The sequence below is a fragment of the Eleginops maclovinus genome, chromosome 19 (genome assembly GCF_036324505.1).
Source record: "Eleginops maclovinus isolate JMC-PN-2008 ecotype Puerto Natales chromosome 19, JC_Emac_rtc_rv5, whole genome shotgun sequence".
NCBI classification, from domain to species: Eukaryota; Metazoa; Chordata; class Actinopteri; order Perciformes; family Eleginopidae; genus Eleginops; species Eleginops maclovinus.
This window is the reverse complement of record NC_086367.1, coordinates 13,801,802-13,827,138: the sequence shown is the minus strand read 5'-3', so window position 1 is coordinate 13,827,138 and position 25,337 is coordinate 13,801,802. Positions and strand designations below refer to the sequence as shown.

General features: G+C 40.9%; 1 protein-coding gene across 3 annotated transcripts in view; it reads left to right on the top strand.

Annotated features, from left to right (window-relative positions):
- The first annotated feature begins 1,808 nt into the window (after positions 1–1,808).
- asap2a (ArfGAP with SH3 domain, ankyrin repeat and PH domain 2a) overlaps positions 1,809–25,337 on the top strand; it is a 46,977-nt gene continuing 23,448 nt past the window's right edge. For all 3 annotated transcript variants that reach the window (XM_063908060.1, XM_063908059.1, XM_063908058.1), the window contains exons 1-4: positions 1,809–2,386; positions 17,318–17,390; positions 22,981–23,126; positions 24,088–24,162. In XM_063908060.1, coding sequence (XP_063764130.1) covers positions 2,261–2,386; positions 17,318–17,390; positions 22,981–23,126; positions 24,088–24,162 — 420 coding nt within the window. In that variant the 5' untranslated portion in view covers positions 1,809–2,260. The remainder of the gene's footprint in view (positions 2,387–17,317; positions 17,391–22,980; positions 23,127–24,087; positions 24,163–25,337) is intronic.

The window sequence follows — 25,337 nt, the reverse complement described above, 5'->3', positions numbered from 1 at the left end:
GACTGCATGTGAACTCTGGTATTCCATTGAGTGAATAATTAATCCAGGATATGAGATACTGAACTCTTTCAACAGTTGTCTTTTTCAAAGAATTTACCAATGCTGATTTCACACTTAACATATTGGAAAGAAAACATACATTACAGCCGTTTACACAGAAACACACACTGCATCATTTTCACATAGTGCTGCTTCTCCTATCTACACCTTAAGAAAAAAACTACTGGTGGTGCTGACTTCAAGATGCTGCTTTTAAGTACCATAGGAAATATTCTAACAACAAAATGCTTGTACTGCAATGGATCATTCAAGTTCCTAAATAAGGGGATTTCTTTCTTTTGTACTTTAAGGATAAGTGCTAGCTGCTTACAAGCTTCATTTATCATAATCTCCATTGCTAAAACCCCTAATGATCATTATTGCATCAAAGGCAAAGTGTTTTCCAAATTGGGAATCAGAAATCTCATTATTGTTTATACTTACATGATGGACACAAAAAACAAATGAGAAAAAAGGGAAGTCAGGAAAATGTATGATACTATAAAACTACAGTTTACACACAGTTGGTCAGTACTGCAAAACATTACTATATTAAGACTGAAAGTTTGCTAAGATGATTCTTTACTTAATCACAGGGTTCACAAACAAGTATTGTAATTATTTTATGAAACACAATCTGCTCTTTACTGTAAAAACATGTAACATTTACAGGTACAGTATATCAAAATGCTGACTGCCACACTTTTGTTGTTTACCAGAAAGTTATGCACAGTAGAACGTCAGTAAATGGTGTACCAATTACGCAAAACAAGTAGCAGTGTTTGCAAATTAATAACTTTTCTATAATTTAATGATCTCTTTTGTTTTTGTATTTTTTGTATATATATATATATATATATATATATATATATAGTGTATTGCATTTTTGATAATGTTATATTCACAAAAATGCATTGTCATAAAGATACAAATATATATAATACAATGCAGAGGTGGAAGAAGTACTCAGATCTTGTACTTGAGTAAAAAGTAGAAGTACTACAGTTTAGGAATACTGTTACAAGTAAAAGTCCTACAACCAACATTTTAAGTAAAAGTACTAGCATCAAAAGTATTGGTCCATTTCAGAATAATATATATTATAGGTTTTGATTATAATTATAGAAACATTATCATAAGGTGTTAATCAAAGCTGATAAAGGTGCAGCTAGTTTTAATTACTTTATTTACTGCAGTGTAGCTTGTGAATGTTACATCAGGTTTAACTAAAGTCTTATTTAAGTGTTTATTGTATTTCACACTATTTATCAAAATGTGAAAAGTAACTAAAGGTATTAAATATGTAGTGGAGTAAAAGTACACAATTTACCTCTGAATTGTAGTGGGTTATAAGTAAAAAATATAGCATCAAATTGAAATACTAAAGTAAAGTACACGTACCTCAAAATTGTACTGAAGTACAGTACTTGAGTTAATGTACTTCCCACCTCTGCTTCAACGTAGTTAGCAGTAGTTTTAGTTATGTTTTCTAAACATATGCCTACTTAACATTACACATTCCAGCTTTTATCCCCTTTCATGAGGTGTTCATGTTATTTAGCCTCGTTGATTTGTAAGTGAGTTGAGTGCCAGACATCGCTAAAATAAGTAAGTTTACGAGGAGAACATGAAGGCAGCATGAGTCCACGCCTTCCATGGATCCTGATTGGCTGCCAATTACTGACTTCAGTTCCTCATTGGCTGTTACGCATCCATTGAATCCCCTCCTCTACCTTTGTCAATTTCTTGCGCTCCCGTTGAAACGCCTGCTTGTTGTTTCCCCCGGCAAGGAGGAAGAAGTTGTTCAGCACGGGCTATCGGAGGTTTGGGAACACCTAGAGAGGATAACAGACTCTACCGAGGCAGCTCCACTCTCTGCTGTGACCAGAGGACGACCCGTGAGTCTGGATAAAAGGAAAGTAGTGGGCTGAAATCCAGCAGGAATATATATCCCACCATCACCTTGTAGCACCGCGCGGTGTGTGATCGGCACAGTGCGACTCCTCGATCCAGCGTGCAACACCGCTGCACCGGATTGTGTTTGGAACACACAAGGGAATGACATAAACATACCCAGAGATGGTTAACTTTGCGAGGGGACCTTCAGAGACACTACTATTGCTGCTGCTGTGAACTTTTCTGTCCTAAAACCGTACAGAACAAAAGAGGGATTACAAAACAAAAGTGCTTTTTATTATTATCACCAGCCAAGGGATTAATTATGCCGGACCAAATCACAGTTTCCGAGTTTGTGGCAGAGACGAATGAAGATTATAAATCACCGACTGCCTCTAACTTCACCACCAGGATGTCCCACTGCAGGAATACAGTGTCTGCTCTGGAGGAGGTGAGTGGATTTGGTGGGACTGGGATTGTAGTCCCCATAAACACTAATCTGGTCGAGATTAGAATAGTCTTATGTTAATGTTCAAGGATATGTTTGATCAATATTAATTTACAATATGTCAGCTCTGGGATTTAGGTGACCTCTACACATGCAAGAAGAAAGTGCCCTCTATTGCACCTCTATTCATCCATCATGCTCCATGTTCATTTTCTCACAAACTCAGCCAATGCTGAAGACCTTTATTAATGTACTGGATCGAAAGTGTGCCATTATACAGTAGTGTTCTTCAAAAGATGTACTATTTCTGTCCCCTCAACAATAAGCCAACAAGAGTCAAGTCAAATCAGTTCCCTTTTTATAGCCCAAAATCATGACATGTGCCTCAATGGGCTACACTATGACCAAGGTACAACTCCCTCTATCTGCAAACCCTCTGCTTAGAAAAAAAAAAAAAAAGCCCTGTTAGATGTGGAAAACATAAGAAACATCAGGAAGAGCAAGAGATCCCTCTTCCAGGTTAGACAGACATGTAATAGCCTACATCTCCATTTTATAGTGTAGACAACACCAGGGCAGACAGAGAGAAACAGAATTACATCAGGAAGCACATAGACTGCAACTACAGTAATGTTACTCTATTCCTCCAGTTCACTGCAGCTGCATCGTACTGTATGTGCACAGAGAACACTTTGTGTTGCAGGTCATCAGGAGGAAGGACACTTCCGCTTTGTTCCTTGTCAGCCCTCCACCACCTCCCTCCCTCTCTTGTTATAGTTTCCCTACTTTGTGTGCTGTATGGTAGAGCCTCGCCCTGACTGATGGTAAAAATAGAATTTCCCACATGAGCAGCTCGGTGTGTTATGTGTGTAAGTGTGTTTCTGCGCTGTAGATGTGATATTGTGTGATTAAGAGGACAGTTGCCTCCAGATTTCACTGTGAGAAAGTTCTAGTTAAATTGTGACTGGCAAATTGTGTGTTTCACCTTTTCGATTGTAAAAACAGACATTCAGATTGTGCAAACACAAGTCATCAGTTTTACTACCACTTCATTTTGTACGTGGAGGGCTGAGCCAGACATACACCTGCTCAGACAGACAGGTGCTTCATTCAGGCATCCAACACCTGGCTATGCACCGTGTCATTCAAATTTCTGCTTTTGCTGCTACCGCTTGATTTAAAAATAGCAATTAATCTGCTTTTGGGAAAGATTTCACCGGTGCTTTGAGTGTGCTTTTCTGTAGCAGTAAGCAAATACGTGTGTGGATTTTACTCTTTTAAAATAGTAGCCCAGCAGTAATTACTGGCTTGTGAGGTTGGGTTGAGAATAAAACCGTTGAAGCTGCAGTTGAAGCTGCTGAATTGTTGTTGCAGAGATGTGGAGTAGCATGTTGTTGTTTCACAGTGACCTCCCCACACTCAGGCTCAGGGAACACAAGGCCTTTTGTTGGGACAACAAGACCCTGCTCACTTTGGTCTGTTTGACCAATTAAACACTGCAGTGGACAGGGAACACTTCCACTTATTGTCTGCCAGCCTGCCCAGAACCGTACACACACGCACGCAAAACAAAAGCGCATTTACATATGTACACATACACTGGCATCTACAAGTAGCTGGTAATTTATACAGTTTAAAGAATGCCCTTTTTTATATTCCTCTAAGCACTTCCTGAACATTTGAGTATAATGTCACATCCATATTCTATTTATTCATGAAAAGTATGAAAATATAAATATCAGATTTAGCTGTTTTCAGCGTTGTGCTGAGTATCAAACATTGTGCTGATTCTGACCTCTGGAAACAGCAATTTGTTTTACAAGTGCTGACTTTTTAGCTTTTACCCTTGAACTGACAGCTGTTAGAAGCAGCACACCACTCTGGGATGCTACCGTGTGCTGATGTTTCATTTCAGATGATAGCTTTTTTTTTGTGAATTGGCGCCAATCAATTCTAAATTTCGGAATACTAATTTATGTATCTGTGGAGTGTATGTCAGATCGTAAAACAAGTGTATTTCAGATCGTCAAAACCCCAAATATGTTATATGGCAAAAATATAGTTGACAAAAACAGTACATTTTGTCAATTTAGTCTACAGTTCACTTTTAATCTCAACTCTGTCAATTGTCACCTTTATTTTACTATTTGGAACACTTGTTTAAAATAGCTTATTCACTAATGGCTTCACCTTCTAAAACAGACCTTTAAAACTGACCGCTATCCTTGGTTGTTTATAGGAACATTTAAATACATTAACAGGAGACTCAAGCTCTCTTTTACGTACATTGGCGCACCCATGTTGCGTAATTACTCCTTTCTAAACCTAATTCCATCTGACACAAGCTTAATTAGGCTAGTTATATTTGAACTGCTATTAAGAAGCCATTGTCAGAGCTTCTTTGTGTATCTGTGCATGTGTGGTGTTAAACGACTGCAATAAAAACCTGTTTATCCAGTAAGAGGATGTCAGGCTTCATGGCGTTACCCCCTCTGTGCTGCTGTGAAACATGGCTCTGCTGCCTCCACACTTGTGTATACTCCTCTCTGGCAAGTCCAGACCGTTCAGAAATAACAGCGACTCAGATCTGGTTTTTCCCCTTTTTAAAGTGTCAAAATTACCTAGATGGCATTAGTGTTTAGTTGGTGTTTAAAAAGTTGACCCGTTGTCATTGCTTTGTGGATATTTCCTTATTGCTCTTTCTTTTTGAGCCTTTATGTGAGATACTTGTAAAAAAATAACTGCTTCTTGTAGAATTGAGTTATATTTGCTCTAGTGTTTAGTGTGTCATTGAAATGGAGATAAAACACAGTGTGGAATTTCAGACTACACCAAAAAATTGGCCCAATTTTGACAAGTTGAATGATATCCCTTTTCCTTGCCAGTTGTCTAACTCTTCAATTCCTTAAACCTTTTGTGTTAAAAACATGAACCCACAAGTTCCCTTTTTAAATAAGTCATCTACCCTGAGGGCTGAGCTGACCTCTGTGTTAAGTATTGATCTTTATGAAAGGGCCCCAGTGCTTTTGTCTCATACAAGAAAACTCATGGGTATGTCTGCACGATGTCTGTCTGAGGCCAAAAACTGGCACAAGTTGCAGTCTTCTCTATTTTTGTATCTGTGACTGTTTTTTCGCGCCCCAGTTACTGAATCCTACCCGTCAGAGACTTTGAAAATGATGCACTTAATGGAGCCGTCTCCTTGAACAATTCTCCAGTGCATTCACTTGTTGCTCAGGTGTATTATACCAGTACCTTTGGGTTGCACTTACGTTCTCACTGAGCAGTTGTGGCAAGCATTGAACACTTTGTTGGTGTAATAATTCTCAGGCAGAGTGGATAAGTTATTGGTACCAGAATGGCATGTTACATCAACAGCACTCAAACTGAGAACATTGAGTACAATACGAAACTGACTCGTACAGTAGACTGCAGCAGATTGCTGAGTATTAGGGCTTGTGGCTGCAAAACAACCATGACTACTTGACATTCAAGACAGCTTTTGTGTTGTCGGCAGTGTTGCAGTTTGATAATTCTGTCAGCTGCATGTAGTTACTCAGACAGAGACATAATATGTCTCATGACATCACAGCTGCTTTATTATTTACAGTTGCTTGACAGGCAGAGTGCATGCTTGTAATGCAGGCTTGGGCATCAATTGTATAAATACAAGTTTTCCCAATTTGTCCTGGACCCACTTGGCCTATAACATAAGCAGTGTATTGCACTTCATGTCCTCAGCTTGTCTATGTCTTCAGCCCCATATATTTACATGTTTATTTTTAGAATGACAAGTTCATATTGTCAACCGCTACCACCTACCACACCATTATCAACGAAGCTAGTTTGCAACAATTGTCCCTATATGGGTTTCTCTAAGCATACACAGCTCATAAACATTCAAAACAGCAGTAAACCAAACACTAACACAATAAGAAGTAACATTACAATCTTTTTGTAAGGCACCTTATCGTCCGTCGTTTGTGACAGAGAAAGACCTCTCTCCAAAGGCGTTTTTTCTAAAAACATCTATTGTAGAACCAATGAACCCATATAACCACCATCAGTACTGCCGCTATATACGGCCTGTGTCCCTAGAGAGAAAACTGTGCTGCTGCATGGTCTATAACCTCCCTTATATAGTGCCAGAAATCCACCCATCTAGTGGGCCTCTCCTTCTGTCCCATGTCCCTTTTGTCCAGTTATTCATTTTTCACCCATGAAGAACAGTTATTTATAGCCCAGTCAGCTTTTCATGGGTCATTACTGGTGTTGAGGGGGGTCAGGGTTGACTCAGTCCTGAAGCGTCATTAATCTCCATTCTGTCTATTATTTCATCCAACTGAGTTTCATCCCACTGGTATGCCAACCATGCACTCTTATGGCATGCCGCCTTGCTCAGAATTGGTTGGGAGGTTATGAGGAAGTACCTCTGGGTATGGCGATGGTATTCCCAGCATCCACAGGCAACTGTTGGCAGAGTCTGCTTCTCACAGACTGTTTCAAACTTTGCTCATGGTAATGGGGCTTGTAAAATTGTAAGTAGATTCTTAATGAACTCAAGTGCCTGCTGTGAGCGTCTTTAGTCCCTCATCTCTTTATAGCACCTCTAAGCTTAATCTCAGGCCACCGGTTGTTTGGAATGTATTCAAAAACAACCGGCTTTAACTTGAATAAATCTTCCTTTAGTACAAGATAATATCAATTTCTAGCTGCCACACTGCTCTGTCTTTGCACAACAGGTTGTTGCAGAACAAGACACTCTCTTTACTACTGCTTTGCTCAGAAAAGTCTCATCTAAAATGCAATGATTAATGTGTAATGTGCTAACAACTGAAGGCAAGTGTGTTCTCATAAGTCTTCTCCATGTGTCTGCCAGCTTATGTTGATGCTTGAGTAGTTCCCGGACCAAGGGAAGGCCTGGACTTCTTCTTCCCTGAGTCCACCCCCATTCCCCAAGGTTGGGGGTTTGGCGGTGGTCTGGCTCGGGACAACAGCTGTCCTCCTGCAACAGGTGGTCTGGAGGAAAGTTTTAACAAGGCTCCAGACTGAAGGATTATCGATGCTGGGACAATCCACATTTAATAGCTTTAGGGACACACGGACGGATCTACAAGCTTTAACACACACATGGTCTTAATGTGCAGTCTGGCCCAAGCGAGCAGTCCCCCATCCACTCAGGCCATACCACCTAAGAAGCTTAATGCTTCCTAATATTGAAATGAAATTTCTGGCAGGATCACTGCAGCTTTGTCTCCTCCCTTCAACACCCTCACTCTATACATTGCCCTGCTGTCCCTTGACATTGCCATACTGTAGTTAATGGCTAAGTACATTGAAGCCAGGCCAACTACACACTTTCTTCCAAATCCTGAGCGAGGTTATTCTACTGTAAGAACTGTTCATGAGTTTCCTTAAGTGTGCTTGATCTGGAAAAGTTTTAAACCAGAACTTTATTTTCTGTTCTCTGGAAACTGTAAGCATTTACTTGAATACTCAGTGGACAGTAGTATAGTTTGGGAAAGGTGATCTGGGATCTCAGGTTTTGGCGCATTCGATGTGATTGTCCACACTCATGATGCTTGATATATATATAAACTGACTGAACTAACCTGGCTAGCTGGCCTTAGTTAACAGTAGTGTTTGGTATTGGCAAAGCCCTATTTCATCCCACTTGTGTAGTATCTGAGTGTTTACAATGGGATCTTTGAACTGAGAGGTGTGTTTTCATCCTTCAGGATTCCTGATCAGGATCTGTGTTATCGCCCACAGACAGGCTCTGACCCGGCCCTCATAATAATGCAGCAGCTCTCCCTGTGGCTCTACCATGGGCAAAGGTCATGGTCCCGTCCCCATCGCCAGTCTCTTATCTCCAGATAGGCTTTGAATGTTTTGATGTTGTATGATTTAACTCAATTTTGTAAACCATGTATCCTCATCCACCCCTTTTACAATTGTCAGTCCTCGTCTGTTTGGTCTTGAAGGAGGGGAAATCTCTCAGTCCAGCATGATGATCAGGGTACTCTTTCAGACTCAGAGGTTAGGGGGCTGGACACTATGGGCACTCAGGGCACTCGGGGGAAATAGGAAGCTCATCTCATCCATCAGAGTGTCCTTGCCCAGATTGTATGAGAAGGCCCCTGTTGACGGCTATTGTTCCCTGACAGCCCCTGCCTCTTCATTAATGAACTCCACCATTGATTTGTAGTCCTGGCCACTCGGCTCTGCTTGGGGCCATAGTGGGGTGGGAGGGGTGAATCCTCACAGTTGTGTTATCCTGCTGTCACTTTCACTCGAAGAACAGAGACGACTTCTACTTTGTTGGGAAAATGTTTTGAACTCCTTGTAGTCTCTCAAGGGAGGTTTAATCTGGTTTGGATCACACGAGTAAAAAAACAATCCTACGCTGCCACCGCTGGAATCTTATTCTACAAATAGTGTGACACTATTAATATTTGTTTAGCTTATTCTTTAAAATATTTGCTGTGATTGCAAGTGGTCTGCAATGTTTTAACTTCACCGAGTTTTAGGTTGTCTTGGTTTTATTGAAGAGCTAGGTTTCTGTCAAGGAAACTCTTTTCATGTTATACTGTATGTTCCCAGCAGACTTCAAAGGAGGTCTTTTTTTTTTTTGTGTGTCTGAAGTGAGATTTCAAACCCAGAATGACACACACACAGACACACACAGACACACACACACAGACACACACACACACACACACACACACACACACACACACACACACACACACACACACACACACACACACACACATGCTCCCTGAACTGTTCTATTGCAGTGCTCTCCAGGAGGAAGCAGGTTATTTTCCCTCTGTCTTTTTCAGACATCATCACCCTAACACACAGAACTGTGCAGTAACCGTTGGGCACTTTGCCTCTGGCGTTGCTGCTCCGACACCATAAGGTTGAAGCGTACATCTATGCGAAAAGAGACAAAGAGAGGTGAAGTCAGGAGTTTTTCCCTCTCAAAGCACAGCACATTTGGTCCTTATTTCATGGCCACTCCTTCCAACTTGGTTTTTACCAGTCTCCTGATAGTTTACACACTTCATTAAAGATGGCTGGACCATTTTAGGAGGTTTTAAACTTGCCGTCAGGCAAAGGATGGTTGAAGCATTGCAGTCTTTGAGAAAATGCTCATCTTTACATGAGAACAATTAAGTGAACTTAAAACTTGGTTTGCACATTGAGGCTCTGAAAAGTTATTGTCTTAAGACTAAGAAGAAACATTGCCACTGAAGTGTTATCAGCAGCCGCCTAACAAAACTAAACGGAAACAAAAGTTTTGCCTGGGTATGCCCCCACCCCAAGTTCTGAACAACGCCTCAGTAGTTAACATAAAAGTTTGTTTTCTCTAACACTTAAATCACTGCAGTTGATGTTGTTATCCCGGTGTGACTTCTGGCAGCTGGCAGTAAAGGCTCTGGTCCAACAGTGGTCTTTGTAGTGCTCACCGAAGAGCTATAAAACCCCAAGTGTCCCGGTGCTAAAATACCAGAATGTAGATGGGATATTTGAAAAACTTGCAGCCAGGCAGAAAAAAAGCTGCAGGGAAACTAAACCAAATAATTCCTGCTAGACTTTAGTCAATCTTTGGCATTGAGTCTCACAAAGTAGGTTTCCGTATCTGTGCATATGAGCTTGCGTCTGTTAATGAGCTTGTGTCAGACCGTCTTATGACAAACTGTAGTAAACAGCACCCAACCCCTCCCTTTTTCTCTGACTCCCAATGAACTTGCATGGTGGAGTTTTCCATGTGGCTCCCGGGACAGACTGACTACACACATCTCAGCTGTGAGAACAGAGAAACCCTGAAACCATGGCCTGTCAGCGGTCAGCTCCATGGAACCAACTACTATCCCAATATTGACTTTACTCACTCAGCATGAAGAAAATCTGTGAATGAAACACTTGAAAGAGTGTTTTCAGATGGATTTTCTTTTCTTAGAGTGGATTTGTACTTCATTGAACAAACTCGGACTGAAGTTGAGAGTCAGTCTCACGGACAGAGGCTCGATCTTAACGGATATCTCTATCAGATAAAGTTACAGTGGACAGTTTAAGTGGAGCACCGTCTTCCTCAGGGATCTGTCTTCTCTGTGACGCCTGCACTGTATATTTGACATATGTTTTGAATGAGTCACAGCTTTTCCTCTGTAGATGTTGAGGTAAAAAGAGTGTGCCCTTCCTGTGTTTACCCTTACTGTGCCAAATGTGGAGCTTGCTGTCTGGCAGAGAGCTGGCCAGCAGTACAAACACAGGTCCAGGCGTCCACTGTAGCGCCACACCTGCAGAAAAGCCAACGTGTCTCCTCCTGTAATGTAATGGTCAAGACTGCCTATGCCTGATGGTGTTTTTCAGTGGTGTGGGAACAGTCCGGGATCTTGATGTTCCCAATAATGGACTGCTGTATATTTTGCTGGTGGTCCAATCTTTCAACGCCTTTAACTCAGATGTCATTGGGTTTTTTATAAAAATATAACAGCTCAACTGTGAAATTGGGGACTGATGCTTGTCAGGAGAACGGATATTACAAATGTGCCACAGCCAGCGGCAGTTATTGATCTAAAAAATTGATTTCAAAAGGAAACAGGATAAGAACCATCGCGCCGAGAGATCCAGTTTCTCTCTTGGTTTGTCCTCCACAGAGTGTGGGATGGCGTCACTGCTGTGGTGAAATACATGTGATTTACATGGTGTCAAGTCTTACCCATGAGCTTTTTATTTATATTCCTGCAGGGTGAGTGTGAGTGAGTTATACAAGAGCTAGCCCTTTTAACACGCTCTTAGATGTTTTAGTAGTTTTCTTTGAGGAGTGAAGTTTCCCTGGTTTTGAAGTTTAAGCGCTTAACATCTGGCACCTTCATGAAACCACAATTTCAATCCTCCACAACCATCACAGATACTGTACCCACACATTGGAAATGTGCATTTCAGACTGCGTCCTTCTTATCCCTGATTTTTCACTATGTGCGGCAGACTGTCCCCTCGCATGACTGTCGCGGGGGGGGGAGGGCTTAAGGGGTGAGGAAAGGTTAGCAGACAAGTTATAAAGAACCGCCAGACATAACTAACGTGTGTGTGTGTGTGTCAGCTTTAAAAAAGTGTGTGGTGATGATGACGACAGTGTGACTACAGATGGGATTGCTTGGATTGTGTTTTGTTGAAATTTAACCTGTGTGTGTGTGTGTGTGTGTGTGTGTTGTATTGTGATGGGGGGCCTCTGAAAAAAGCAGGGCAGCATCTTGCCGAGCAGACATGCTGTCATCAGCAGATAGTTAGTCTGCAGGAACAATGGGGCTGGCTCTCTGTCTTGTCTGTCAGTCACTCCAGCATGCAATCATCCAGGAATGTCTTTATTCTGCAGACAGCGGAGTGAGAGGTGGAGAGCACTACGCTAAAACAGGCCGGACTCATGTAGTTAGTTGTCTATGTGAAAATAGCCTTTTTTAAGTGCATTAATATTCAGCAAATAGTAATCAAGTATTTGGAAAAAAGTAACCTGCAGTGCCATTTTATCAGAAAACTCATCCATAATGTCCTCATCATGTGTAGTATCCAGGATTAGCTCTGCATTCTTCCTGAGTTGTAGCCATATAAAGGGACATTAACAGTTCATGTGAACAACCCAGAAAGTGGACAATGGCCGCACTATGTGAAGACTGTGTGACCCTCTCTGGATAATTTCCCCTTCTTGTTTTGGTTTTGAAGACCTTGGCAAAACCTGGGCCAAGCACATTGGATTCATGCGCTCTGGTTTTGGTTATTTTAGTTAAACTATGTGCTTACCCACCTGAGAAATGAGTTGCCTATTTTAGGTTTTTTTCTGCTTACGTTTGTTGGTTTTCTTCAAAAGGTGGTTGTGGTAACTGCAGGGCTAGCAGGATATGGTTGTGAGAAATGGTAGATGAACATGTATCTCTTTTTTTTAATGAGATTTCATTCACATTCACCTCTATACTATAAGTTGTAAAATCTAGGGGTGTAAGAACATTGAGAAACACAATATAATGTTTTGTTATACAATAATGGCTTTTTAAAACACTACTGACCTCTAAAAGTATTAAGGAGTTTTTCTGTTTTTGTGCATATATTTGTGTGTTCTCTGTACGACAGTTTTCCTAAAATAAGATTAGAATAAATTGTGATATAGTCTTACAGTATTTCTATATATTGAATTGCAAATCATCCCTGCGTCATTATATCATATGGGCAGACTCTTGCCAACACAAAGCCCTAATACCTTCTCATTCAGAACCACTAAACCTTTGTATTCTTATGTGGAGAGGCAAGCTGCGATCTTTCTATCCAAAGTTCTTTTGTAGTTTTTTGTGTTTATAGTGGGTTCTCTCCTGCTTTTCTTGTCCTTGTGCACACATTAGATAGTATCTCTCTGTCCTGTGCTCACACAGATCAGTAATCTTACACACGTTGCTCTACTGTTTGGCGAAATGCATCACCATAAGTGAACGGATCACTGTGGCGACGACCCCCATGACCCCGCAGTCTTGTGGTAGTCTCTGCAGATTGGCTGGCAGCAGATGGTGTCCAAAACTAATCCCGATGATGATGATGATGATGTAATGCATTAAGACTGTTAATAATTCGGATCACGTGGGAGTTTCTCCTCCTCAAAAAAGGTTAGTCAGCGGCTGTAAAGGGAAAGAGGAGCCTTTCTGGTTAGTGTACTTTGAGTGCCTATTAGGGGAAGAAAAATGCTGACATTGCAGTGACGTAAAGTGCTTGTGAGGCAGCTCAGAGGCTGTTTCTATTATGTGTGGATGCAACCAGTGCTGCTGAATCGCTCCCCAGTACTGTACAGTGGAAGTCCCCTCTGGCTTTCAAATATTTATTGGGTTTAAACAATCTTAATATACCAGAGTTCTCATACTGGCCTGGTGCTTGGTGAAGAGTCCCTCTGCTTAACCCTTGGGAGCATGTTGGAGTGGAAATGTGTGAAAGTGACTGCAATGTCATGTGAGTGTGTGTGTGTGTGTGAGTGTGTGAATGATTTAGAGCGGTGTGTTTGTTGTCTTCAGTTGCGTTTGGTTTATAACCCCCCCTGTCTGCCCCCCACCTGTCTCGCCTCTTTCTCCCGTCGGACCACTCTGTGAATATTGAAAGGGTCTGCTGGAGCGTGATACCGCCTGATTAAGTGTGTGTGCATGTGAGAGCGAGGAAGACCTTGGATCTGCGATGTCCGTGTCACTATGCGTGTAAGGTTTTAACTGATCAAACTGATTCACAGGCTGATTACCGACGTCATGTGGAGGTCAATCGGAGGCTTAGATCTACCGATGTGTCAGTAGACGGTGTACTCACTATAAAAGTGTTGATCATTATCCTTTCTTTACTGAAGGGAAATGTGCACCAACGCATGTGAGCCAAGCTGGGAATACAAATTTAAAAAGCCTCTGCCAAGCAAGCAGAAATAATGGCAAAAATATTGTTTTATTTCCCAAACTCTGCTGGGATTAGTTTCACCAGCATCTGCTTTTGTATTTGTTTTGCAGCTGTTAGTAGCTCCTCTCCTTTGAGCATTGCATCAAGCAGATTCAGTGCATTAAAGAACAAAGATCCAAGGCCTTTAATCAAATGGCTATTTGGTGGTGTAATTTCAAAAACATACACAATGCTTGTACTTGTTAAAAATGAGCTGTAGTACAACCAGCACGTTAACATCTTCTCTGGCGATTTGTGTAGACTGAGGTAACATTATGACATGCTCTGTTTTAACTCAAGCCTATGTTTTGTATAGCCGTTTCATTTAGGATCACAAGGCAGCCCATGATAATGATATTATAAGGTTAAATTGAGTTGAGCAGTTGCAGTGTACTGCATGTAACAGAAAGAAGAACCTCTCATACCAAAGCAGCAACATACTGCCAACTGACTGCGTTGCTGCAGCATATGCATCAAAAGCTTTAGTCACAAAGTGAACAGATTACTATAAATCTTTTGTCCATTTGGCTTGTTCTTCCTCCACAAAAACATCAATGCTGCTGCCAGGGAGCCCAGATGAGCTGGTCAGAGTGCTGCGTTTCAATTTTCCTCCTGATTTATCTTATTTGTGTATACACTCGGTGATGTCATCCTAGCTACAGTAATCTGTTACTTGCACTTACCAATGTTAAAGCACAAACTATTTACAGAATGTCACATTACAGATTGGATCAAATGTGTCTTGAACAAATTTGGAGTTCTCTTATGAAGTTATAAATTAAACACACACAGACAGTCTGATGTCTTTTATATAAACACAGTTACATGCTTTGACTTTAGCAGCTCACCCTTGTCTGACCTCTTATCCTCAGTGCCAAACACAGTCTCAGCATCAATAGTCAATCAATAAATGACCATTTCATGTAGGTTTTATGGGCTCATTTAGAAATTGCTTGCAGCAGAACTGAAACAAAGGACAGATCTTGTTAGTCTATAAAGAGCTTTGTAGTGAAATATTGTTTTTTATCCTAAATTGTACACTTATCTCTCATGTTAGATGCAGATCCACTGTTAAGCCTTCTTCTTTCTGACTGAAGCTCAGCTTCCAGCAGAAAGGCTGTGAGTGCTCTTCAGGCGTTAGCTTTGAGTACTGGGAGTAGATTAGAGTCGTATCAGCTCTGCTAAGAAAACACTCAGTGGCTGTCTCCAGTTACCCTTTAAAAGTCTGTGTGTGGTTGGATTGGTTTGGCGGTGTAGACAAAGATAGCGCTCTGCAGCTGTATTTTTTCTCACTCTGTCTCTGTGCCTGTTTTGAGGGTACCTGTGTAACAGTATGGCTGTGTGGGGTCTGAGCTCCAGTTCAGGCAGATAGAGCTAATAGGATAATAGCAGATGTAACAGATGAGTCATTTTACAACAGTTGAATGAACTAAAACCACACCGCTGTAAGTTTTACTTTTACCCAGAGGAGCAAGCAGCTTCTGGTCGGCTTCTTTTAATTTGCACAGCTCCCATAAGGCATCAGATTTTATTTTTAGCATGTGCTACTTTTACTACTTTACTACTGTCTGGAAGTTTGTTTGCGTAAAAATCTTTGTTGGAATTAAGGTTCCTGCTCTGTCTTTTTGGTGTAAAATAAATTAGTTTTAAGCTGTTAGTTTATTTGATCCAATTTGAATACAACTAGAATTTATGTTGCTTAATAAAGAAAACTACTATATTTTGCATTCACTGACTAAAGCTTGGTCAATATTTGAAAAATGTAGAAGTAACACCCCTGCAACAGTTTAATTAACCTTTCAGGTCTGGTGCTGTTCTCCTTTTATGTTTGTAAATTATTTTGACACAGTTTGTTGAGCAACATAGATGAGGTGGGCGATGTTTGGCCAAACTTGACGCAGGCTCTGAAATCTTTTCACAGGGGATGATTTGCCTTTCATGGCAGGAAAAACACAGGTGTTACAAATAACAATAACAATGGTTCTATTTTAATAACTTAAAAAACTTATGAACTGAGTTGAATTTTAGGACCTGTGCCTTTCACTACTGTGACATGTCAAAAAGTATTTCAGAAAATGTCCAATTGGGTAACATGTCTTTCCAGCAGCTGGTGATTACCGATCCAATAATCAGCCTGTTGACTGAATTCCAGCGCAGCCTTCAGATTTTTCTTGTGACTGATTAGTTTGTTTTGTCTCTACTTTCCCCAAAGTGTAAAACTAAGGTTCTGAGGTGAATAATTCAAATTAAACGGAATAAATGTAGGAAATAAATAGCTGTTTACACCTCAGCCAATAGCCTTAAATAAAAACACATGTAGTTGATAAAGGCCCCTCCATAATCAAATTCTGTGGATCAGCTTATAGATGATTATCCATCTGCAATGTCTCAGAGCATATTGTCACAGCTCTATGATCTTTTCCTGCCTCTCTACCATTGCGCTTGGATTTGTAATGTCCCCTTTAAATTTGTGTCAATCTGTCTCTCCCTGTGTTCCATTCATGTGTCAGTGTGTGTGAAATATGACCCCTGGGAAAACTAAGTTCTGAACAGTTCTTCCATTTTGTAATAGCAAAGAGCTCATAACAAGGATATTAAATACAGCACATATTTATGGATGGATGTTGTCATCACATGTAGTGGTGTTGCAGGGCAGTGTGGGTGTGTACAGTATTGGTGTATGTGAATGGGGGCCATTGTGCGTTTCTTATTTTTAGAGAGTGTAGGGGATCTCAGTCAGTTGGGGAGCAGGGAAGGAAAAAGTGGCGCCGGCTTTGGCCTGCTCAGGCGGACGTACTTAATAAAGTCCATAAAAACTAATTTCCCCAAAATCCCCCTCATCCCCAGAGACTCCCTCACTCATCATCGCTACAGTGCTGCATTGTCTCAGCTGGACTCCCTGTGTGTGTGTGTGTGTGTGTGTGTGTGTGTGTGTGTGTGTGTGTGTGTGTGGCCGGCCAGTCTATACACATCTCAGGGAAATTGTCCTTTATGTATAGGCTGCGGATGCTTATTGCTTTAGCCTTACAAGCTGTTTTACTCATGCTACGTCATGACTCTGCTTTTCATCTGCCACACACACACACACACACAAAATAACTGACGATGGAGCAGGTCTATTTTTAGTTTTCCCTTGAATAATTCATCACTTGCGGTCAGAATAGAGATGGCATTAAGTCACGCATGCGACACAAAAACATACACACACACACAAACACACACTCAACACTATCCTCTATACGAAAGGGATTTACGGTATCACTGCAGAGCTGTTGTATCAGAATACTTACCTGTTTCTTCACCTAGAAATTGTTGCAAAATGGCAACAAGCATTATTTAAAGAATCAACCAATCTGAAACATATAAATGTCCTTAAACTTCTTGAAATGTATAAGTAAATTAAAGTAGTAAATCTACACTGACTTGAGTGGTGACATTTCAGCGTCTGACTCTTTGTGTGTCTGTCTGCAGGCGCTGGACGTGGACCGCAGTGTTCTGTACAAGATGAAGAAATCTGTGAAGGCCATCTACACGTCTGGTCTGGGTGAGTCCTCCTGTCTGTACATTAAGTCTGGGTTTTCGTTGTTCTTATATCACACTTCAGTCAGAAGCCTTTAAAGATGTTCCTTACTGTAGCTCCTTTTTATGATGAGCAGAATCAAGACATTTATTTATCATCTTTCTGATATCTTTTGATTTAATGTATTTGTTTCTTTGAGTTTGGGGTTTTCTGGCTGCTGGACAGAATTAGCATACTCGGCTATAGTATGCTTTATTATATTTGTGTGCCTTTTTACAAAGTATAATGAGGTAAAAACAAAGGTGTACATTGGAAACAATTTTTAAAATAATGATTGAATGCATCCATGAGGCATTAGTTCCACTGCCTTGGAGGTAGAGTTAGGGAGGAGAGGATTTGGTGTTATGATTACCATGCTTATTGTGGCTGGTTGGGCCAGTGTTGGGAGTTTCCAGTGTCTTTTGTTTGGCCTGCCTGACAGTTCCCCGCAGAGAGAGGGAGAAAGAGAGAGAGAGAGGGAGAGAGGGACCTCTGAACAATGTGCTGAGTATGTCTTTTTCAGAACAGTGTGAGCTCTGTTCAGAGGGGCAGCTGTCTGATCCAGACCCCCAATGGAACAGCTGGGAAGGGGTACACGCTGCGTTTGTGTGTGGGTGCTGAGGCATGAACACACCTCACTTTGCATTTATATACATGAGGTGCCTTTTTGTGGCTGCCAGAACCTCTATTTTCTTATACCATGACATAAAAGGCTGGTATTGTGAGTAAGTTTGTGTGATAGGTGTACATTTAGAAGATCAACCAATACAGTTTTCTTCACCGTTCAGCTGCCAGATTAAATGCACCTGTTGTTATTTATTTGTATTACCTTCATTTCAATCTATAGTTTATTGCAGTAAGGTAGACATGTTAGACATCAAGTGTTTCAGGCAGTCACTTGTCCAGATCAGTGTTTACAATACAAACACTCTACCACTGCGGAAATGCAACTGGGAATGTTGTTATTCACAGTTCTCCAAGGGAATCTCGGCCGGACTCGGATCTGTTTTGAATACAAACATGACGACGCTATGCAGCCCTTTAGTTTCATGCCATTGTCAAAGCTGTAGCTCTAGAGACATGTACTTGGAATAAAAACTAATGATTTGAATATAATGTTTGTTCCAAATATAGATTACAGTCTACTGTTAAAGCCCATTCACTGCAGATACAGTAGCTGTGGTATAATATTTGTATATCAACAACTGATCAAATTATTGTAATGTGAAAGGACTGGCTGTTACTGACAAATGTAGAGATAGTTTTGATCTTTTCAGCTTCATTGTGTTTCAGCATCTTTCAGCTCATTCAATTTGGCAGTAAAAATATACCTTGACGTTTAAAAAAAACATGCAGGTAAAATGTATTACTAAGTTAGATGACTGTATTGCCCCCAGGAACATGTGCTTTGCAATTGCCGAAAGGAAAGACAATATATACTTACCGTTGCTGCTGACACGCATTAAGCAGCTGTGTTACAGTACATAAAGCAAGTCTTAAAGAAAGAGAGTGAAAGCATGTTCTTCAGAGATGATGCGTGACAAATCCTGGATAATGAGAAACACAATAGGGAGCCTCAACACTCACTGCCTCAATACTCAGAGAATAAACTCTAGATATGACAGGCTGTCGAGCTCAAACCCTGGAAGCATATTTTCAGCTGTGAGGAATAGTAATGATGATGATGAGGACGACTGGATGGAGAGCAAGATAGAGGTTTAGTTCGAATGGTTACAATCAAAGATGCTGAGCAAGCAATGTAATTTTGTACCAGTGAATGAGGAAAATATTGGAATTGCGAGTTAAAGAGACGGGAAGGGGGAAATTCAGGAATGGCTGTACAGATGAGCCAGAGAGCCCCATGTTGCTGCAGGGGCCTGTCAGGTTGTCAGCTTTTGGTTTTGATGAATAAACCAGCAGCAGCATCTCAAACCTCCGAAGAACCTGCAGCAGAGCTCCTCGGACAGACGTGCCAAAGCTGCTGAACAGATAATGACTCGAGGCAGACATATAGGTGGGCAGGATGGCTGGATGGAGTTTCTGAATAATGCTGCACCTGACATTGTTGCGTCAGGAAAACTCTCAAACTGATGGCTGGCAAAGTCTGTTAAGTTACTGCTGCACACTCATACATTTATTTATTGCCTGCAAAGTAACTGACTATGTTTAAATGATAAAACACATTCACATTTTTTTACCTTTCTGCGAATAGGACAATATATTTTCTCAGCATGAAACGTGGCATATTTTCAATTTGGGCTCCACACTACAAACACAGCCTTCCTCTTTCATATTTGCACATATCCAAAAACTTGTTGATATCCAACTCTTACATAATAATTAAATTATATCCTTTGACTAGAAATGTGGTGGGTTTTTGGCAAAGTTCTGGAAAACCCCTAATTGAGATGATTATACCGAATGGTCTGTACACGTGTTTCTAAATCCCAAATATATATCTGGTCTTAATCAGAAAATACTGCAGTCGGAATAAGGCCTTATTCAGGAATATCTAAGCGGTATATGCTGTTAACATGACCCATATCTCATTTTGAATATTGTCATATTTCTGAATGATAATGGAATATAAGATCACATAAACATAGTCACTGAAATAAAAGAGGGATTTTTTATTAGAGTTTGTGGAGAGATATGGACTTGATCTGAGGTCAGCAACACGGTGTGTGAGCATCCAACGTTGGCCTAACCCGTCAGAACAGAGTGTGAGAGTATGAATGTGGGAAAGACGGAGAGAGGAAGCCAGTTTGCTATCTGGTGATTAAAGCCTGTGTGTTTGTGAGTGAGTAAATGAGCTGGAAGAAGCCAAGAAACAAGCCTATCGCATGTCGGAAAAGCCTCTGCAGACACATGGAAACTTTTATGATGTTTTTTTTTACAGTAACGTTGCTGTAAAGAAGGTTTTAGAAACAACTGGGTATGAGCAGGCCATTTGTGCGGGGTGTAAAAGTGTGTGTTTGTGTGTGTCTTCAATCGTGTCATGCTTCTTTCCTTCAGCAAACACAAAGTTATAGTTTCCAGAGTCAAGCAACAGGAATCCTTTTTTTGTGTCTCTGTGTCTTACACGTAGTGCCGCACAAACCTTTTCAAGTATATCTCCGACCCTTTTTAGATGGGGCAAATTCCATATACAAAGTTTTATTTCAAGAGAAAAATACTAGCTTAAGTGCAAAGGAACTCTACTAGTTAAATCAACTCTGCAGTTCTCAAACTGAAGTTTGGTATCCTCACAAATGGTTGCAGAAAGTGATGCTTGACAGTGATGCATGATGACAATGTGCCACAATTAGAAATAGATTTATTGTAAGCATTTTAAGAAAGCTCTTTAACACCGGGTACGTATGGAAAACATGTTGAACCGCATTGCATTATCAGGTACTGTTTACAGTGTAAACTAAACACATGGCTGGCTCTGTCCTCTGTCCTCTGTCTCTTGGTTTCCTTCTCAGCTATCTAACTTTGAAATAGTACAAACTGTATATATCAACTATTTTGGCATGTCATGCAGTCTTTTATGGGTTGAAGCTGCTCTGCAGACTGCATTTGTGATGCATTAGGTCATGTTTCAATAAATAGACATGCACTACATCACTGAGCAGCCCGGGGTAGATTGGGCAGTTAGTCGGCTCTCATGTGCCACTTCAGAAACAACAGCAGGCCCCGCCTTGTCGGCCCGGAGCCTGCGGAGCCGCAGCCAAACAGCTGGAGTTGATGTGTAAACAGTGGAGTGTGTGGTCAGGTTCAGTGTCTGACACAAAACACACTTTTAGAGTTTATTATATTTACGTGCAACTCATTTCACTGCTTTGAACCACAAGCTGTTTAATCAGGCTTATTTAACATGTCATTAATCTATGAAATGTTGCGTCAACAAGATGCAATGCTTGTTTGGCCAACAACTAACTCCCAAAGATAGTTTACTAAAAGAGTACAAATATTTATAAAAAATACTTAATTACAAGTACTAGTTTGAGGTTTACTACGACTGAGTGATACAACTTCGGTGTGTATTTTTACAATATACTGTCTTTTTTAAGACGAAACCGTAAACCACTCAATTGAACTTTATTGTCTGTGTTTTCAAGGCAGTGGGAAAAAAAATCACTATCTCAGGTACTTTTAGAGTAGCAGCTGTTCAAAACCCTCATTTACCACTTGTGTGCTGAGCCTCGTCGGAGCTTTGTCATCCGGATCAGCTGCGGTTTAAATTAGATTTGTCTGATGTGAGGAGGTCGGCAGGTAGTGACTCAGAGGCTTTTAGCTTTCCCCTTTTAATAACATGATGGATATCTCTGCAGCAGAAACACGAGCTTATCCAGCTTCATCAACAAACCCGACACATCTGCAAATCCTGTAGCTGCTCGTTATCTGTGTGTGTGTGTGTGTGTTCGTGTGTCAGATAAAAGCAGAGTTATGATGTGGCAGCAGGTGTCTTTTAGTGTACATCTCTATTTTCCTTAAGTCCCTTCCTCACACCACCCTCAAATCCTTTTTCTGTCTCTTAGTGAGTGTTGTCATAGCAACAGTCCCCAGTGCCCCATCCCTCCGCTCCTGTCCCAATGGCATTAGCTGTTATCAGCTGCCTACCCTGGCGTGAAGTGAATTAAGTGGAATCATCTAGGCCTAACCCGGTGGTAGATTAGGTCGACTTTAGACATGCTGGGAGACTTCTGTCACAGCTGGTTTATGGGTTCCCCACCCCTCACTGTTAAATGACTATGGTTATTTTATAGTTTGGGGTTGAATCTGTGTATTTCTCTTTTCCTCTTCCTGTCTGTCTTTACCTTTCTTTTGCCGTCACTTGTTTGTCTTTGGCCCCGACTGTCACTTCTGAGTTGTTTTTCCCCTCTCTCGGTACAATCATTAATAAAGTGAGGATCAAAATATTCTTCGACCCCTGGTGTTTTTACTTTACTTTGGTAAAACAAATACGGGTGAGGGTGGAGAAGCTAATTGAGGCAGAAATGTTTGGATCATAGCCATTAGACTTTGCATAAAAGTACATCAAAATGACAATTACCTTTCTCACCTCCGTCACACTCAAAATCCTTGTCAAATACATTTTTATTGGTTTACTAATCAATTTAATAAATAAATAATGTCGGTGATGGTCAGAAGTACTAGTGGATCCAAAACAGAGCAGGATTCTGGCCTCCCTCATAAGTTTGCATCTATAATAATGTTTGGTATGTTTATTATTATTATTATTATTATTATTATTGTTAAGTTATATGCAGCTATTATTAGTGCATGAGAAAACTGCAGCGTTTACTGCAGCATTGTATAGAAGAGGCTCCTCACCTCATTGTCCTTATTCCAGAAGATATTCTTAAATACCAAATATGATATATTAAACAATCTGTGGTGTGCAGAAGCAAACCTTGAACTGTAATGGGAGGATCAGACAGCCGGAAAATCTTGGCCGTCTAAAAGACTACCATACATTATTCATACCTAGTGATTGTTTATTGAATTGTAACAATGGAAGTGAAAGCCCTTAGTTTGATTCCTACAGCCTGTCCAAGCTGACCTCTGTGTGTGTTTTTGTGTGTTTCAGCGCATGTAGAGAACGAGGAGCAGTACACTCAGGCCCTGGAGAAGTTTGGAGAGAACTGCGTGTACAGAGATGATCCTGATCTGGGTTCAGCTTTCCTCAAGTTCTCCGTCTTCACCAAGGAGCTCACTGCGCTCTTCAAAAACCTGGTGAGTCTACATTGTGTGTTTCTATGTGCCTTTGTGGAAGGAAGTAAAATCTTCTGGGACGAAGAAAGATTTCCATCCTCTCCTCTCTAATTGTCTCCATCCCCTTGAGTCACGGAGTGTTCTCTAACTAACACACACATCGAGCACATACCGAGTCCAGCTGGAACTTAAAGCCCTCGGGGAGGTAGCTCTAGTCTTTCCATCGAGGCGGCCAAAGAGCCACTGCAACACCAAATATCTGCTGGATCTAAATCAACCTGATCTCTTAAAGCCAGGTTTGTTGTACTGAGGCCGGAGCTTTATTGGAAAAACCTGACACCATCATGTGAGGTCTGGTGCTTCCGCCTTTAGACACCGTATCGACTCACACTGAGACCAGGAGATTTTTTTTATTACTGTTATCTCAACACCTTATATTAAAGAAACATGAGCTGCCTGCCTGACCTGGATGTGAAGATGTAATCTCTCGAAGCTTGAACTCTCGCTACCTAGACTACATGTGCAGAATTACACACAGAGGTTCACAGTAAGGGGAAGTTCATAAAGTCTTATAATGGAAGTATTTTAATAATGTAAAATTTAGATTTGCTAATAAAAGATGGTGCAACTGCTGCTGAGGGTGCAAACTTGGAAACATAGGAGAGCTGTTATAAATATAATCAACCATTATCCTTTGTTGCTTCAGTATTTGATATGTCCTGTTCATTTTGTACCCCTTTCAGCTTCTTATCACCATCTTTACTGAGTAAAAGGGAAGAAAACATGCCTCCATTTGTCAATTCGCTTTTTCTCCTGGACCCAGCACACACACACACACACACACACACACATTTAAACCACACACTAAAAGGATTAAATCTCAGTGGTGTCGGGTGCCCCTGACTTTAAGGCTCCTGCACGTTTTAAATCTTCTGATGTAACCCTTCAACTCTTATCTGTCTCTCTCCACACCCTCCTCCAGTTCCAAAACATGAACAACATCATCACCTTTCCTCTGGACAGCCTGCTGAAAGGAGACCTGAAGGGAGTCAAAGGGGTAAGGAAACAAAACAGCGCGGTCTTGTGTTACCCTGCTACTGAGCAGGAAGTGTTATACGAGGAGATGGAGAGTTTAGCTCTGTCCTCGAGCCTCACTGAACACCACAAGTTTGATTAAGAAGACTAGATGGTTGATTTGAATGTTAGCAGAATACACCTGGCTTTAAAATCGGGGGAAAAAATCCCAAACTGTATTTACCACGGATCATTTACTGATGTGTGTACGTACGTATTAACATGATGCCTGCAATAACTCAACATGATGAAGTGGTGCAAAACTGTCAGAAGGATCATCACTCCATAAAATGTGTTTCATTTTGAGTGCAGTCTACAATCAGTCAACAATAATTTATGCTCAAGTGTGTGCGTCGAATCGCTCAATTGAGCAGGTGGAAAAGTGTTAGCGTGGGGCTGACATCAACTCAGCATTACATCACATTTTGGGGTGAACCGATTAGACAGTTTTGGAGATAGTGATCTAATCAATGAAGTTGGCAAACAGTAATATCTGCCTCTGAAACAATTGGAACACAGTTAAATGCAATTTATTCCTTCTTTAAAATCTTTAAATTATAATTGTGTGGAAATGTTTCGGTGCCGATGCCATTCTCCGACTTTTGAATAATAAACTTTAGGTAACTGATACACTTTTTCCTGCAAAATCCTTCTCCAAGATGTTCTGAATTGTTACATAGTCAGAATTCCTTTATTTACTAATCCCGCAGCAGGGAAATGTACAAATTGAAGTCATAACACTAGCAAGCGTTTAAGAATTATGCCCTAAAAATGGCAAGAAATTGACAATCGTTCAACAATTTTAGAGGGTATTTAATGCTTGTATTAGATGCTGATATTGCACAGTTTACAGGAAGCAAGAAGAGGGAAACATAGGGAATGACATGCAATACTTCCCCTGCCCAGACTTTGCATAACATTGCCTAGTTTTTGATAAACCCAAAACGTATTGAGGTTTAATACACAGCAGGTAGTCAGCCAGTCGGTCATGTGCGTCACCGGGCGGACTAAACCCAGACAGACCCGCGTTAACAGTCTCTGCAGCTCTGTAATGAAATCAGGACTCGTTACTGTCCGCCGCTCTGTGACCTTTCACTCTGCAGGCACATGATTGGCTGCAGTTTCCACCGAGGTATGATCTGATTTAAGCCTGTTCAT